This window comes from Leucopleurus acutus, assembly GCF_964270905.1.
Source record: "Leucopleurus acutus genome assembly, chromosome: 16".
Taxonomy (NCBI): Eukaryota; Metazoa; Chordata; class Mammalia; order Artiodactyla; family Delphinidae; genus Leucopleurus; species Leucopleurus acutus.
Window position 1 is genome coordinate 66,639,913 of NC_139158.1, and position 14,215 is coordinate 66,654,127.

At 48.6% G+C, this 14,215-nt stretch overlaps 1 protein-coding gene across 1 annotated transcript in view; it reads left to right on the forward strand.

Moving 5' to 3' along the window:
- The window catches only part of BPI (bactericidal permeability increasing protein), a gene marked incomplete at both ends in the record, with an annotated part of 29,454 nt that extends 21,647 nt beyond the window's left edge, over positions 1-7,807 (forward strand). Inside the window, 5 exons of the mRNA XM_082857298.1 lie at positions 87-154; positions 2,280-2,322; positions 5,111-5,174; positions 6,213-6,289; positions 7,769-7,807. Of these exons, the coding sequence (XP_082713424.1) occupies positions 87-154; positions 2,280-2,322; positions 5,111-5,174; positions 6,213-6,289; positions 7,769-7,807 (291 nt within the window). The remainder of the gene's footprint in view (positions 1-86; positions 155-2,279; positions 2,323-5,110; positions 5,175-6,212; positions 6,290-7,768) is intronic.
- Between the last annotated feature and the right edge of the window lie 6,408 nt (positions 7,808-14,215).

The window sequence follows — 14,215 nt, forward strand, 5'->3', positions numbered from 1 at the left end:
TGAAGCTTACCTTCCGGTCTTGGAGGTTCGCAGAGTCCCCAGCCCCTGGGTCAGGGGCCTTCACTTCCTGGATTGTTTCTTTGCAGTACGTGAACGTTTCTGCGGATATTGGTGCCAGGTCAGACAGGCTTGTTGGAGAGCTCAAGTTGGACAAGTAAGTGGGCCTGTGGGCACGCGAGGAGGGGACTGCCCATCTGTTCTTGGTGCCCGTGGGCTAGCAATGACCTTACAACGTGCCAAGCTTTCCTGTTCATCCGTCACATTTAAGCCTCAAACAGCGCATGGTGGGCACCGTATCCGCATTTTGCAGACAGTGAAACTGATGCTCAGAGATGAAGTGACCTGAGACCACACAGTGTAGGGTGACCAACCATCTCGGTTTGTCTGCAGCGTCCCAGTTTTAGCACCGAAAGCCCCGCAGCCCAGGTCACCCCCCACCCCATCCTAGGCCCACTCATGGCTGGGCAGTGCCAGCTGATGGATTGCTCCAGCCCCCGGCCACTCCACGTCCCTGGCCTTCCTTGGCACTTGGAAAACACTTCAACTTCTTCACACGCTTCCTTGGGACTTCGTCAGCCAACTCCTGCTGGGAGACTCTGGAATCCGTGCCTGGGTTGGAATCCCAGCAGAGGAGGTTGTGGTTAGGGATGTGGGCTCTGAGGTTGAGCCTGTTGCCTTGGAAGCGCAGCTCACCTTTGGCAAGCACTGAACTCTCCAAACTTCAGTCAGTTTCCCCGGCTGGTAAAATAAGCCCAATAACTGTTCTTTGCCAACAGCATCATTTTGAGGGTGAAATGAGGTATTAATATGTGTTGCAGTGCTTAGAACACTTCGAGGGATACAATAAGCAAGAGGAAAAGAGAAAGACAGAGGGGCACACAGAAAAAGAAAAAAAAATCAGAAATGAGGGAGAGTCAGAAAGAGACAGAGACAGAGAGAGACAAGGGAAGGGAGGGAGAGACGCAGAGAAAGAGAGAGTGAGAACAAGACAGACAGATGGAGAGACACATTAACAGGAGAGACAGAGAGACACAAAAGGTGGAAAGAAGAGAGAGAGACAAGCAGATACACAGAGATCAAGAGTGAGGGAGACGCACAGAGTCGATGCGGTGACCCCCGCATTCCAACCTGGCGTCTACATCTTCATCACTTTCACACTGTTTAAATTGAGTCGACCCACATTCCTCCCCAGTTCTGCCTTCTCTCTGGCTCAGAGCTGTCCTTCTTAACCTTGAGTTTGGCTCCTGAGGTTTACGTGCTGCTTATTTCTCCTGGCATCATTTTGACAAGTGTTACTGCTTTAGAAACATGTGGATTTAATTTTCCTGGAAACACCCATGGGCCGCTCAAGTAGAGGAGCCGGGGAAAATAGAGCTGGGTGACGGCTGAACACAGACTTTCTAAAATGCAGGGATGGGGGTGGTGAGAGTCCATAGGCAAGAGTTTTCAAACTTTGTAGGGTACTTGAGACAACAAAAGCTTTGACATCAGGGAGACTTGTTTGAAATTCTACTTGGCTGAATGTTAGCTGTGTGACCTTGGGCAGATTGCTTGACTTCTCTGAGCATCAAGGACCTCACCTGTAAAATGGGAGTGTGATGGCCCTTGGCTCTTGGGTATTACAGGAATTCAATCGGATAAAGCAACCAACATAGCGAATGATAGGGGTTCAATAAATAGCCATTTATTTACCAATTTCCTAGATCATTGTTAAGATGCCATAAAGTCTGCAAATACGGGATTGTTTATTGGCTCAAATAATCGAAACGTCCAAGGGTTTCAGGCAAGGGTGGATCCAAGTGCTCAAATGATATCCTTACAACTCTGACTCTCTTGATCTCTTGGCTTTACTATCCCTTATGCTGGCTTCATTTCCCAGCAGGCTGTCACCAAGTGATGGCAAAAATTGTTACCAGCATCTCCCTAATTTTGCTGGAGAAAAGAGAATACCTCACTTCCAATATTTCCAGCAGAAGTCCTGGGACCAACTCTCATTGGACCAACACGGGCTAGAAGTCAATCCTTAAAGCAATCACCGTGGCAGGGGAGATAGACTCTGCCCTTTGGCCAGCCCACCCCAGAACCCAGCATTAATAATGTAGGGAATGGGTGACCGTCCAAAAGGAAAAATCAGGGGGCTGTCACCATAGAAAGGGGGAATGGATACAGGATGGGAAAACCAGACAGCATCTACAGAGTGGGCCCCTTCTCCCCAGCAACTGAACTCTAATATGAGTCAGGCTAATGGTGGTCTCCACTTCCCCCTCCCCTTCTCACAGGCTGCTCCTGGAACTGAAGCACTCGGACATCGGCCCCTTCCCGGTGAGTCTGAGGCCATTGGAGGCTCCTTCCTTCCTCTGATCTTGAGATAACTGTCCTGAGGGCACCTGGGCTCATAGCATCATTTCAACATACCACTGGTTCATTTGCATATAATTTGCCTGTGAAGTAATGATGCAGGGAGCTTTGTGGGCACAGAGACCCGAGCTGGAATTGCTGCTCCAAGCTTACTAACTGTGGGCCTTGGGCAAGTCCCTTCCCGTCTGTGAACTTCATATCTTCCCCACAAATCAAGGATGATCCTTTCCACCTGAGTTAGTGTGGTGAGTTTTAAATGGGATTAAATGTGCACAGTCAGGTACAGAAAATCTGCTCAACAGATGTGTGTTGAATAAACGAGTTAATTACTTTATTGAGTACCTACTATGTGGCAGACACTGTTCCCCAGGTGTGGGAATGTGCTGACGAATTAGATAAGAAGTGACTTCTTCTAGAGCCTACATTGTAGTAGAGAAACAGACAATAAGAAATGAAGAAGATCATTTCAGTCAAGATCAATGCTAGGAAAAACTAAGTGGAGGTGGGGTAGAAAGTGATGGCGGAGGTTAAGGGTTAGACCGTGTGATCAGGGAAAGCTTCTCTGGGGAGGTGATATTTGGGCTGAAGGAGCCTGCAAGGTGAAGATCTGTTGCAGGCAGAGGGAATAGCAGGAGAAAAGGCCCTGTGGTGAAACAAGCTTGGCATGGGGAATGCAGAGAAGCAGTGTGGCTGGAAAAAGCAGGTAGGGGCTGTAGAGAGGCAGGCAGGGGCTGGCTCGCCTGAGCTTCCTGGACTAGAACAGGTTGCGTTCAAAGGGCAGCGAGAAGCTGGTGAACGTTTCATGCATGGAGTGACATGATCTGATGTATACTTTATAAAAGATGCCTCTGGCTGGGATGGGGGGAATGGATTACGGGGGACGAGAATCAGACCATGTGGATCGTTGGGGAGGCAGGTGCATTTGCCCATGTGAGAGATGATGGAGGCTGGGTCTAGGCCAGGAAGAAGGAGAAAGATGGTGGATTGGAGACACACTTTGGAAGTAGAATTAGAACTTGGTGAGAGATTTGATGTGTGTGGTGGGGGTAAAAGGCAATGAAGAATGACTCGTAGATGTTTGGCTTGAGCAGCTGGGCGAATGAATGGCAGAGTCACTTAGAGATTGAGTAGGGCAGGTGGGAGGGAGACGACAGGTGTCTTGCCAGCCCAAGTAGATGATTCCACTACCCGGAATCACAGACTGTCATCAAATAGACTCACCCCTGCTGCTCCCCCATCACCACCCTCTGGCACTGGTGGGGAGTTGCCCGTGTAGATAGCAGGTCAAGTGTACTTCCACAGCCGACCTGAATGAGCATCGCTCTTGTGGCTTCCATTAGAAGCCACAGTGTGCTAATTCTGTCCACAGCACTTTACTGCACATGGCCCGAATCTTCCAGAGAGCCTCTTGCTAAACCTCTGGAGAACATTTCCTTAGATCTCTGAGATGCCCCCCAAGATTTCTGCTGAGTGGGTGGGTGCCTTATAAGCCACCCAGCCCTGAAGTCAGTCCCAACATCCCCTCCAAATCCAATGGAAATCCAGCCAGCCATTTCCATCTCATAAGATTACAACAAACAGAAGGACCCAAAGCAACCTCATTGTATTTTCATGGATTTACTGGTGCCAAGGCTCTCATGGTGGCAGCTGGACTCAGTCGGTCACTAACTTCTGCTTCCGCAGAAAATAAAAATTTAAAGTTCCCAGATTCATGAGAAGAAGGGCACCACATTTGATGAGCCCAGGGAACTACAGTTTGGGGAAGGAAACTCAATTGTTCTAGAAACAAAAATGTACATATTTACAAGGTGTAAATGTCACCACTATAGGCAATCATCTTGAGGGTGTTACATTATTTTTGAATTTTTTAAATTATAGCAAAAGCAAAGCATATACATTATAGAAGAGTCAGAACCTACAGATTTGCAAAACAAACAAACAAAAAATAAAAACCATTCCTGGTTTCACCACTTAATTAATAATTTGGAGTACATCCTTCCTGACTTTTTTCTATGCATATTTAATAACAGAATGGAATTACATGGTTTCTGTAGCCTACTTTTTCTTTATTTTTACATGTTTATTGGAGTATAGTTGATTTACAATGCTGTATTAGTTTCTGCTGTACAGCAAAGTGAATCAGTTATACATTAGCCTGCTTTTTCCTACTCAAAAATATATCACGAAAAATTTGTGCTGATAATTACATTTCTACAATATCATTTTTAATAGGTGCATAGTATCTCTTAGTATCAAAGTACCACCATGTTCCCCAGATGATTCCCCAATTGTTGGACATGTAGGTTGCTGTTAATTTATTGTTTTGGTTCTATCTATCGCAATGCCTTAGAGGCATGTTTGCTGGCCCACCACGCACACACATCTTTAAAGCTTTGGATGAACATTGCCGAATAGCCCTCCAAAAGTTTGAACTAGTTTGCCCTCTAGCTCAGTGTCAGAGCAGGTGCATTTTCTTATGCAAAGTTTTTCACATTTAAATACTCTGTGACGACCTTCCTTACCTCAGCCTTGCCCCCTACAGTCTAGAATGTGATTGGTATCTGGAACCTTTAAAGCAAAAGGGGTCACTTTGGTGACCTTGATCGAGCTGCAGAGTTTTCGCGTCACCCCTGGGTCCGTCTCTCAGCGGTTTTCCCAGCTGTGAGGTTGCCCTGGGTGGGAGGGAGGGTGACGGAGGACAGCTGATGCTACAGTGCCCTGATGTGTGTCCCATCATCCTTGTGACCCCCAGGTTGAATTGCTGCAGACTATCATGAACTACGTTGTGCCCACTGTCGTGATTCCCAAGATTAACAGTAAGGAGTTTTGGAGAAAGGACTGATTTTCAGTCCTGGGGAAGAGGCGGGGTGGGGGTGGGGTTCGGTCCTGAAACCACCCGATACTCAGCCCCAGCTGTGGCAGCTGGAGGTGGTGCCCTCAGATGAGCCTCAAATGGCATCTGACCCAGAAAAGGGATGGCAAAAACGGTTGAGTTCCTCCCATGTGCCCATCCAGCCTTTGAGACAGCCCCTAAGACAGGGGATGGCAACGGCGTCAGTTTTCATAGGAGGAAATGGGAGATCAGAGAAGTTAAGTGCTTGTTCCAGGTCACAGAGAAGGTGAGAGATGGAACTGGGATTTGATCCCAGCCCTGAAGCCAGAGCCCTGGGTCTTTTTCCACCTCTGAGAGAGAAGGACCAAGGAAGGAGGGCGAACCTGGGCTAACGCTTCCACTCAGCTCACTCACTGGTGAAACCCCTGGCCTTTGCAGAGCCAGGGGCAAGGGCACAAATAGAGGCCCCCGTGCTGTGTAACTAGAACACTTGGAAATTGTAAATGAAGACAAATTATTACATATAGTCTCTGGCTTCTCCTCCTACCTTGACAAATGCAGCTTCATAATGACCTGAGGGACCAGGTTGGAGTTTAGAATTCTCCAGAGTTTCACAGCAGAATGTGGCGGGATGGGGGGGCTGGACCACAGCCCGCTTCCAGTTTCATCCTAAACATGGAGGGGTTTCGTGTGCCTATCCATCACATGTCCCCGGGGGGCCTCCACAGCCCAGCAAGCAGCCGCTCTGGCTGTCACTCGGGCTGGGTGTGCACCAGCAGTGCCGGCACCCTCAGGAGGGTGGTCTTGGGGCTGAGGGGGCGGGAATTCACCAGTCCTGGGTGCTCAGAGCACGGTGGAGGAGAGAGTGGGAGATTCCAGGCAGCCTCTTCACAGGTTTCTTCCCAGAGCCGGGCCAGGGCGGCCGGGCTGTCTGTCTCAGATCCTTGCCGCTCCCTCCACCTCCCTCTTCCCTACAGAGGAAGTCCCTTAACCTTAACCTCTACCTTAACCTTCAATGCAGAGAAGCTGCAGAAAGGCTTCCCTCTCCCGCTGCCCGCCTCCATCCAGCTCTTCAACCTGGTGTTTCAGCCTCACCAGGTGAGTCCCCAAGCTCTCCTTTGCCAAATCTCCCATCACAATAGCCACCTTCCTCCATGTCAGCTCTGGATCAAGCGCTTTCTACCCTTTCAACAATCCCAGAGGGTGAGCGCTGTTACTGAACAGAGAACAGAGGCTAAGACTCAGAAAAGCCACATGGCCATTACATGAAGTCCAAAGTCAAAGCCAGGTCCCTGCTTTTAACCATAGGCTGCACCACTCCCACCCTCCCCTTGGTAAAAGTGGAACTCACGTGGTGGCCCCAAAGCCTCTTTTATAAGGTGGATGCACTTAAATACTTGACAAGTAGGTGTCGCGTGCCTTCCTTTGCATCCAGCATCCTTCTAGGCCCTGGGGTATAAAGCGCAGGGTCAGGCAGATTAAGATACCGTAATGGACGGCCTCCTCTTCCCTTTCCCTCACCCTGACCCCCTGACAGCCTCTGACACTATTTTCCCCATCCATGGAATGCTTTCTTCTCCTAGCTTTGAAGATTCCCTCTCCTGGTTTTCCAGCCACCTCTCACTGGGCTGTTTGGTCTCCTTTGCTGGTTCCTCCTTCCCCTACCAGTGGGAGTTCTCCAGGGTTCCTGCCCCGGCCTCCGCCCTTCCCCCGCTATTGCTTTCCCTGGTCACTTTCATCAACTCAGGCTCAACAGCTACCTTTGTGCCGCCCAGTTACCCGGCCGTGCTTCCAGTCTCTTCTACGTGCCCAAAGTGTACATATGCTGGTTTCCTCGTGCCTCCATCCTTAAACCCACTGTGTCCCAACACAGCTGATAACTGCAAGGAAACCATCACCCACTCTTACATTCCTTACCGCTGTCCGTGGCTTCCTGATGACCTGGTGGCCCTCCTGGGAAACCTCCGCCCAGCTTCCTCCCTCTCCCTCACCCCCAACATCCATCCCATCAATCCCTGATTCTTTCAACTTAATGGGAGAACTACCAGGGCTAAGAGACAGTAGAGAAATAGCTGAGCGAGCAGAGGAAACACATTCCCCATGTTCCCTACATGTTACCAAGTTCATCCTTAAAATAAAAAAATGACCCCATAGGCACAATTTAATTCCTTCATTTCTGAAAATTCTGAGTGAAGGGCAGGAAGGAGCGAAAGAGAAGTGGTTTTGCAACTGTGATTGCAAGGAGGGCTCCCTGGAGCTGCCAAGAGGCAGGGATGACAAGTGAAGGCCTTCCCAGCAGCCCAGGGGTCTCCACGTCTGAGAAGAAAACAGCTGGCAGAGAAGCTGCTGACAGATTCACGGGCCGTGGCAGCCACGGATGTGCAGACCCCAGGGGTGGGATGCCAGGTGCCCCCCGTCCCACTCACTCCTGCCTTTCTGTCAGCAGACAGGCCTGCACCACTCTCTCCTTCCCGACAGACAGGCTCCCAGAGTTTCCTTCCAAAAACCCAGCATCCCCATATTCACAGATGAGGGGTACACTTCCGGCTGATGACAGCCTTCTCGTCTCTCCCCCAGGATTTCCTCCTGTTCGGTGCAGATGTCCAGTACAGCTGAAGTCCCCATGGGTGCTGGGGGCTGTCAATCACATCGGGAGGTGAGGGGCTGTCAGCACCCTAACCCTGACAGGCCCCCTGGGGCACGGGCTGCCTCCCTCCAGGCTTCCCTCTCTAGCTCTTGACTCGGAGACTCTTGCAAACGTCTCTGAACTCAGATTCAGAAATGATCTAAACATGGGAACCTTGTTCCTTGGAAAAGTGTGTGGAGTGTATTTTAGGGATTATGAATTTCTTTCAAGGGCTAAGGCTGCATGGACATTTCCTCCAGGAATTGCATTTCAATTGTAATCACAATATTTCTCTTTGTGCTTCACACAACATTAAAAAAGAAAGATAACAAAAACCCTGTTTTTTCTGTGGAATTCTGTGTGATGGTATGGTTTCTTCTTGTTTTATGTCCATTCATTCGTTCATTGGCTGTACGCAGTGTGGCCAAGATACAATCACCTCTTTTTAGTTCTCTAATTCATTTCTTGAGCCCCCCACATGCTTTCCTTAGCAGAAACTCCCACTGTCCCTTTTTGAGGGCATCCCTCCTTCAACAATCCCCAAGAATATTTGGGGTTTACTTAGTCCAAAGGGAGTGGGTCTTGCTTCCTAATGTCAGGCAGAGGTCTGTAGAGTGGCTCTGTCCATTGGGCTGTTGTTCCTGCTACTACCACATGGTATCGCTGTTGAACAGTGATTCCGCACCGCCCGTTGTCTTCCTGTGCAGTCATCTACCGCGGCTGTTGCTCCTGTCACTACCACGCGGGATCGCTGTCGGGCGCTTATCCTGCACAGCCCGTTTTCTCTGCCCCACACTTGGGCTCCACCTTGATGGCTCTCTTAGTCCATGCTTTCCTGCCCAGCCATTGGGCCCAAAGCAGAACACTGAGTCAGGGGACAGAGCCCTTTGGAGTTTTTAGTCAGTCACATTCTCAGCTGCAGTTAACACTTCCCCATGACTCTCCAGGCTGGTATGGAAGCCCGATCACCAGCCCAGACTGTTGTTGGACTCTTGGTGAGTTTCCCTGGGGACTTTGGGCCATTTCCTATCATGGAACATCAGGTGTGGCTATCTCAGGCCATTAGATGGAGGCTAAGCACTGTACTTGAAACTGGTGGAACATTCCTGGAAAGCCTCCTTAGATGTTGACATTTGGTCTGAGACCAGAAAAATGAAGAAGAGTTTGAAGGAGGCAGTGGTGTATGGATGACATGACCAGATTTCGTTTTAAAAATGTTTTTTTTTGTGACTTCTGAAAGCATTAGAGGGGCAAGAGTGGAAGAGAGTGGGCACAAATTAGGAGTCTGTTGTCCTTCAGAATTCATCCAGGCTGGTGCTAGTAAAAATGGAGAGAAACACTGCAGTGAGGAAAAGCAGATAAAAGACGTTTTTTAATTTTAAAAGAAAAATGTACATGCTTCTGCTAACATCATTGATTCTCTGTTAAATGGAGGTAGAGACTCTGGGGCCCCACAGGGAAAGGGAGGGACATTGATCAAGCACAGCACACTAATGATTTCATTTAATCCTCACAGCACTTTCCATCCCCCAGGGTGAGATTTGTTCAGTCCTTGTAGATTGAGTCACTCCCTGGATTACACATCTGGTAAGTGGCTGAGCTGGGATTCCTGACTTTTATGTCATCAGAGCCCATGCTCTTTCCACTCCTCCCAGATGTCCAAATCTTGCCTGTTTGGGGCTTGGCATATTGAAGGCAGGACTACTGGTTTCAGTTGCCTAGGCAGTGCACTGTAAAAAGGCACCAGGCTGGGGCTTCCCTGGTGGCGCAGTGGTTGAGAGTCCGCCTGCCGATGCAGGGGACACGGGTTCGTGCCCTGGTCCGGGAAGATCCCACATGCCACAAAGCGGCTGCACCTGTGAGCCATGGCCGCTGAGCCTGCACGTCCGGGGCCTGTGCTCTGCAACGGGAGAGGCCACAACAGTGAGAGGTCCGCGTACTGCAAAAAAAAAAAAAAAAAAAAAAGGCACCAGGCTGAGGGAACAAAACCCTTTCTCTAATTTGTCCTTCAAGAGGGTGCACTTTTTCTGTTGGCCAAAGACTAATGGAGGCACTGAATAGGAACAGAGAAAAGCAGCTTGTTAGGCTGGAAGAGGGTGAATGGAGCACAGCATGGGATGAGGCTGGAAGGCCTTGAAGACTGTTAAGGACTCTGGATTTTGTTCCAGAAAATGAGGGAAGCCATTGGAGAGTTTTGATCAGGAGAAGGACACAATCTAATTCTCATTTTTTAAAGATCCCTCTGGCTGGGGTGGGAGCATAATAGATAAGTAAGGGGACATAACCCTGCCTTTTCCCACCCTCACTTCGTCTCCCATCATTCTCTTTGGAGATGGTCAGCCCCTTCCCACGCCTACCCTCTACCTTCCAAAACATTCAGGCAGCCCGTGCCCCACTTTCTATAGAAAAAAGTACAATTATTTCTTGGATCTAAAGACCTGTGAGTGGGACTTCCCTGGTGGCTCAGTGGTTAAGAATCCACCTGCCAATATAGGGGACACAGGTTCGAGCCCAGGTCCGGGAAGATCCCACATGCCGCGGAGCGGCTGAGCCCGTGCGCCACAACTACTGCATCCTGCGTGCCTCGAGTCTGTGTTCCACAACAAAGAGAAGCCACTGCAATGAAAAGCCTGCGCACCACAACAAAGAGTAGCCCCCACTCGCTGCAACTAGAGAAAACCCATGCACAGCAACGGAAAAAAAAAAAAAGACTAGTGAGTGGAACACAGCGTGCCCTGGAGACCTCTTACTAGTGGCTGAGAAATAGGCAGTTGTTTGGAGGTCTGATGTGAGGGGCATCCCCCCAACACACTCCAAATTATCTGCCACGCTGCCTACAAAACCACTGTTAGAGCGGCTTCTCCCTTCAGGCTAAGCACTGCTCACTCCAAATGATGGCTAATGGGTACAGGGTTTCTTTGTGGGGGGCGGTGCAGAAAATCTTCCAAAATTAGATTACGGTGAGAGTTGCACAACCCTGTGAATATATAGGGCTGGCCAAAAAGTTCGTTCGGCTCTTTCTGTCAAAAACCCGAGCGAATTTTTTGGCCAACCCTATACTAAAACCCATTGAACTGTACACTTGAAGTGGGTGGATGTTATGGTATGTGAAATATGTTGATAAAGGTGTTTAAAAAAATAAGAATTGAGCTGTCCACTGTGGACTGCCTAAAAGCTCATCATCAGAGCAGCTTCACTTCTGGTTAAGCATTGCCCACTTGGGGCTCCTTTTGGCAGTGCTGACTTAAATATGAAGGGGGGTACCCTACAGGGGGAGAGAAGAAGAGGTGTCAACCCAATCCCTCTTGGGCTGCACAACTTTCCGAATGGCACTTAACCTCTCTAATCCTCTATTTCCTCCTCTGAAAAGTAGAGGTAGAACCTTGCCCTCCCCTGTGGCGTGAGGGTGTTGTGAGGAATGAGTGGTACCATTGATGAGCTCATGCCATGGTGGTTAAAAGCAGAAGCTGTGGTCCCAGACACCGTGGGTTCAAATCCCTGCTCTGCTGTTTACCAGCTGTGTGACCTTGAGCAATTAAGCCTCTGGCCTTCAATCTTCTCATCTGTAAAATTAGGATCATAATAATACCCATCTCAAAGCGTGGTTATGAGAATCAAATCTACGTGAAATCTGTGGTACAGTATCTGACAAGCAGTAATCAAAGTTGGCACTAAATATTAATAAACCCATTAATCCTCACTCTACTGTAAGAACTATATCTTGCTTGCCACGGTTCTCTTCCCAATGCCTGCCGTACGGGCGACACTCAATAAATATTTAGTTTTTAAATGATCTGGGATTTGAATCCAAAACCACTTTGTCATGATTTTCAAAGTATGATCCAGGGCTGCCTGCCTGGGTGGGCCTGACCCCAAGAATCAGAACCACTGCCTGGCTAGAAATCTGGGTTCAGTGATAGATTCACCGTGTGGCTGGTCTTCCCCCCTCGGTCTCAGCCTCCCCTTTTGTAAAAGCAAAGACCCTCTGGACTTCCAGGAAAGGAATCCAATAAAGTGAACTCTGGCAACTATTAAAGAATCTTTTCTTGCTGAGACATTTTCATTTTAACAGAAGCTCCTTAGGGTCCCGAAAGCTATTCAGACCTGTTGAAATGAGGCTATGGCTCGGATCTTAGATGCTGCCAATTGCAGAGGCGGGGAAGGGATGGAGGGAGACATGGGAGGGTTTTCAAGTTCCTTAGAGTTTCCCCGGGGTGAGAGGCTGTGTGTCCTCATGGCCAGCCCTGCTTCAGCAGGTGACATCTCCTGGCATCCCAAGTAGGTGACACAATCTCAAACCACATTGGATCGGCACTGACAGTACTATTTTTTTTTCTGTAAATCCACATGCCTCAGGGCTCATGCATGCGTGTGTGTGTGTGTGTGTGTGTGTGTGTTCATGCACACACATCACAGATCTGCAGGTGACTGGGTTGAGAGAGGGGGCAGCCATAGACATCAAACTCCAGAGTGCCTACAGAGCTCCAAAAAGGCAGGTCTTCACGACATCCTTCTCTTCAACTAGAGCCGATGTGCTCAGGAGTGCAGGCACCATCATAGAAAACTGTGCCGAAAATAAGAGTGAACAGAGGTATAAAATCACTGAGCTTGGAGGGAACTTGAGGCCCACTTAGTCCATTGTTCTCAAAGTACAGTCCAGGATTGCCACCACCTGGAGCTTGTGAGACAAGCAGAGTCTCAGCTACCAAAGGAACGTGATGAATCAGAGTTTGTATTTAACAAGATCCCTGGTGTATATATACATACCACAACTTCCTTATCCATTCATCTGTTGACGGACTCTTGGGTTGTTTCCATGTCTTGGCTATTGTGAATAATGCTGCAGTAAACACTGGGGTACAGATATCTCTTCAACATCCTGTTTTCATTTCCTTTGCATATATATCCAGAAGTGGAATTGCTGGATCATACAGCAGTTCTATTTTTAATCTTTTGAGGGACTTCCATATGCTTTCCCTAGTGGCTGTACCAATTTACATTCCCACCAACAGTCTACAAGCATTCCCTTATCTCCACATCTGGAATTTGTATATCTATACGCAATGGACTATTATTCAGCCATGAAAAAGGAGGGAATCCTGTCATTTGCAACGACATGGCCCTTGAGGGCATTATGCTAAGCAAAAAAAAAGATAAATATTGTATGATATCATTTATATGTGGAATCTAAAAGAGCTGAGCTCGTAAAAATGAGAGTAGAATGGTGATTACTGGGAGCCTGGGGCAGGGGAGAACTGGGGAGATGATATTTAAGGGTCCAAACTTGGAACTAGTAGATAAATAAGTCCTGTAGGTCTAATGCACAGCATCGTGATTACAGACAACAATACTGTATCATAAACTTCAAAGTTGCTAAGAAACTAGATCTTACTTATTCCCACCACAAAAAAGAAATGATAATTGTGTGCTGTGATAGAGGTATCAGCTAACGCTACAGTGGTGATCGTACTACAATATATAAATACATCAAGTCAACACGTTGTACAGCTTAAACTTACCTGTCAATTATATGTCAATGAAAATAAATTTTAAAATAAAATAAATAAATGAGATCCCTGGGATCTGAGGAACACTGTCCTAGTCCAACACCTTCATCTGCATTTGGAGGCAAAGTGAGGATCAGAGAGGGGCATGGTTTACCCCGTGTCACAAAGCACATCAGGAGCAGAGCCTAGACAGGGACCCAGGCTTCCTTGCTGCCAGTGCATCACATGTTCTGGCTCTGTGTTTCGACACACCCTGCTTCCTTCTCTTGGACGCTCTCGGCTCTCTCCTCTGCAAAACACGTATGACCTACAAGACCCAAGAGGATCTCACCTCCCCATGGAAGATGGCCCCCAGAGACATCCTTGGTGGCAGAGTGAGGGTTGCTCTGTACTTTCAGTTCTGTCTCACAGGCTACTGTTCCCGCACAAGACCTGTTCAGACTTTGGAAAAGAATTCAGAGCTCTCCACGAGAGGAAGGCATTTGCTACAAAAGGTCAATAACAGAAGAAATACTCAGTGTACCAACTGTGTCCATCAGGGTCTAGGCAGGAAATCAGAATCCAGCTCAGATGGTTCTCGGGATTCGAATGAAGGGGCTATTTACAGAGCTGGGGGACAGGCTTAAGGAAACCTGTGAAGGAGGGGAGGCCCCCAGGAACTAGCCTCCCTAGGCTTGAAGCAGCAAAGAAAGCAGTAGGGGAGTCCCAGCCTTGGGGGGAGATGGGGAGGCTGGAGCCAAGGGTGAGAGGAGTGTCAAGAGCGATGCAACCGCGGCCAGACTTAAAATCCAAAGCAAGGAGGACGCAGGGAGAAGGGCCTGACCCTGCTCTCTTCCTAACCTCCGACCTCCTGCCGTGCTGGCCTTTGGCTGAGCCCAGCTACAGATGAGA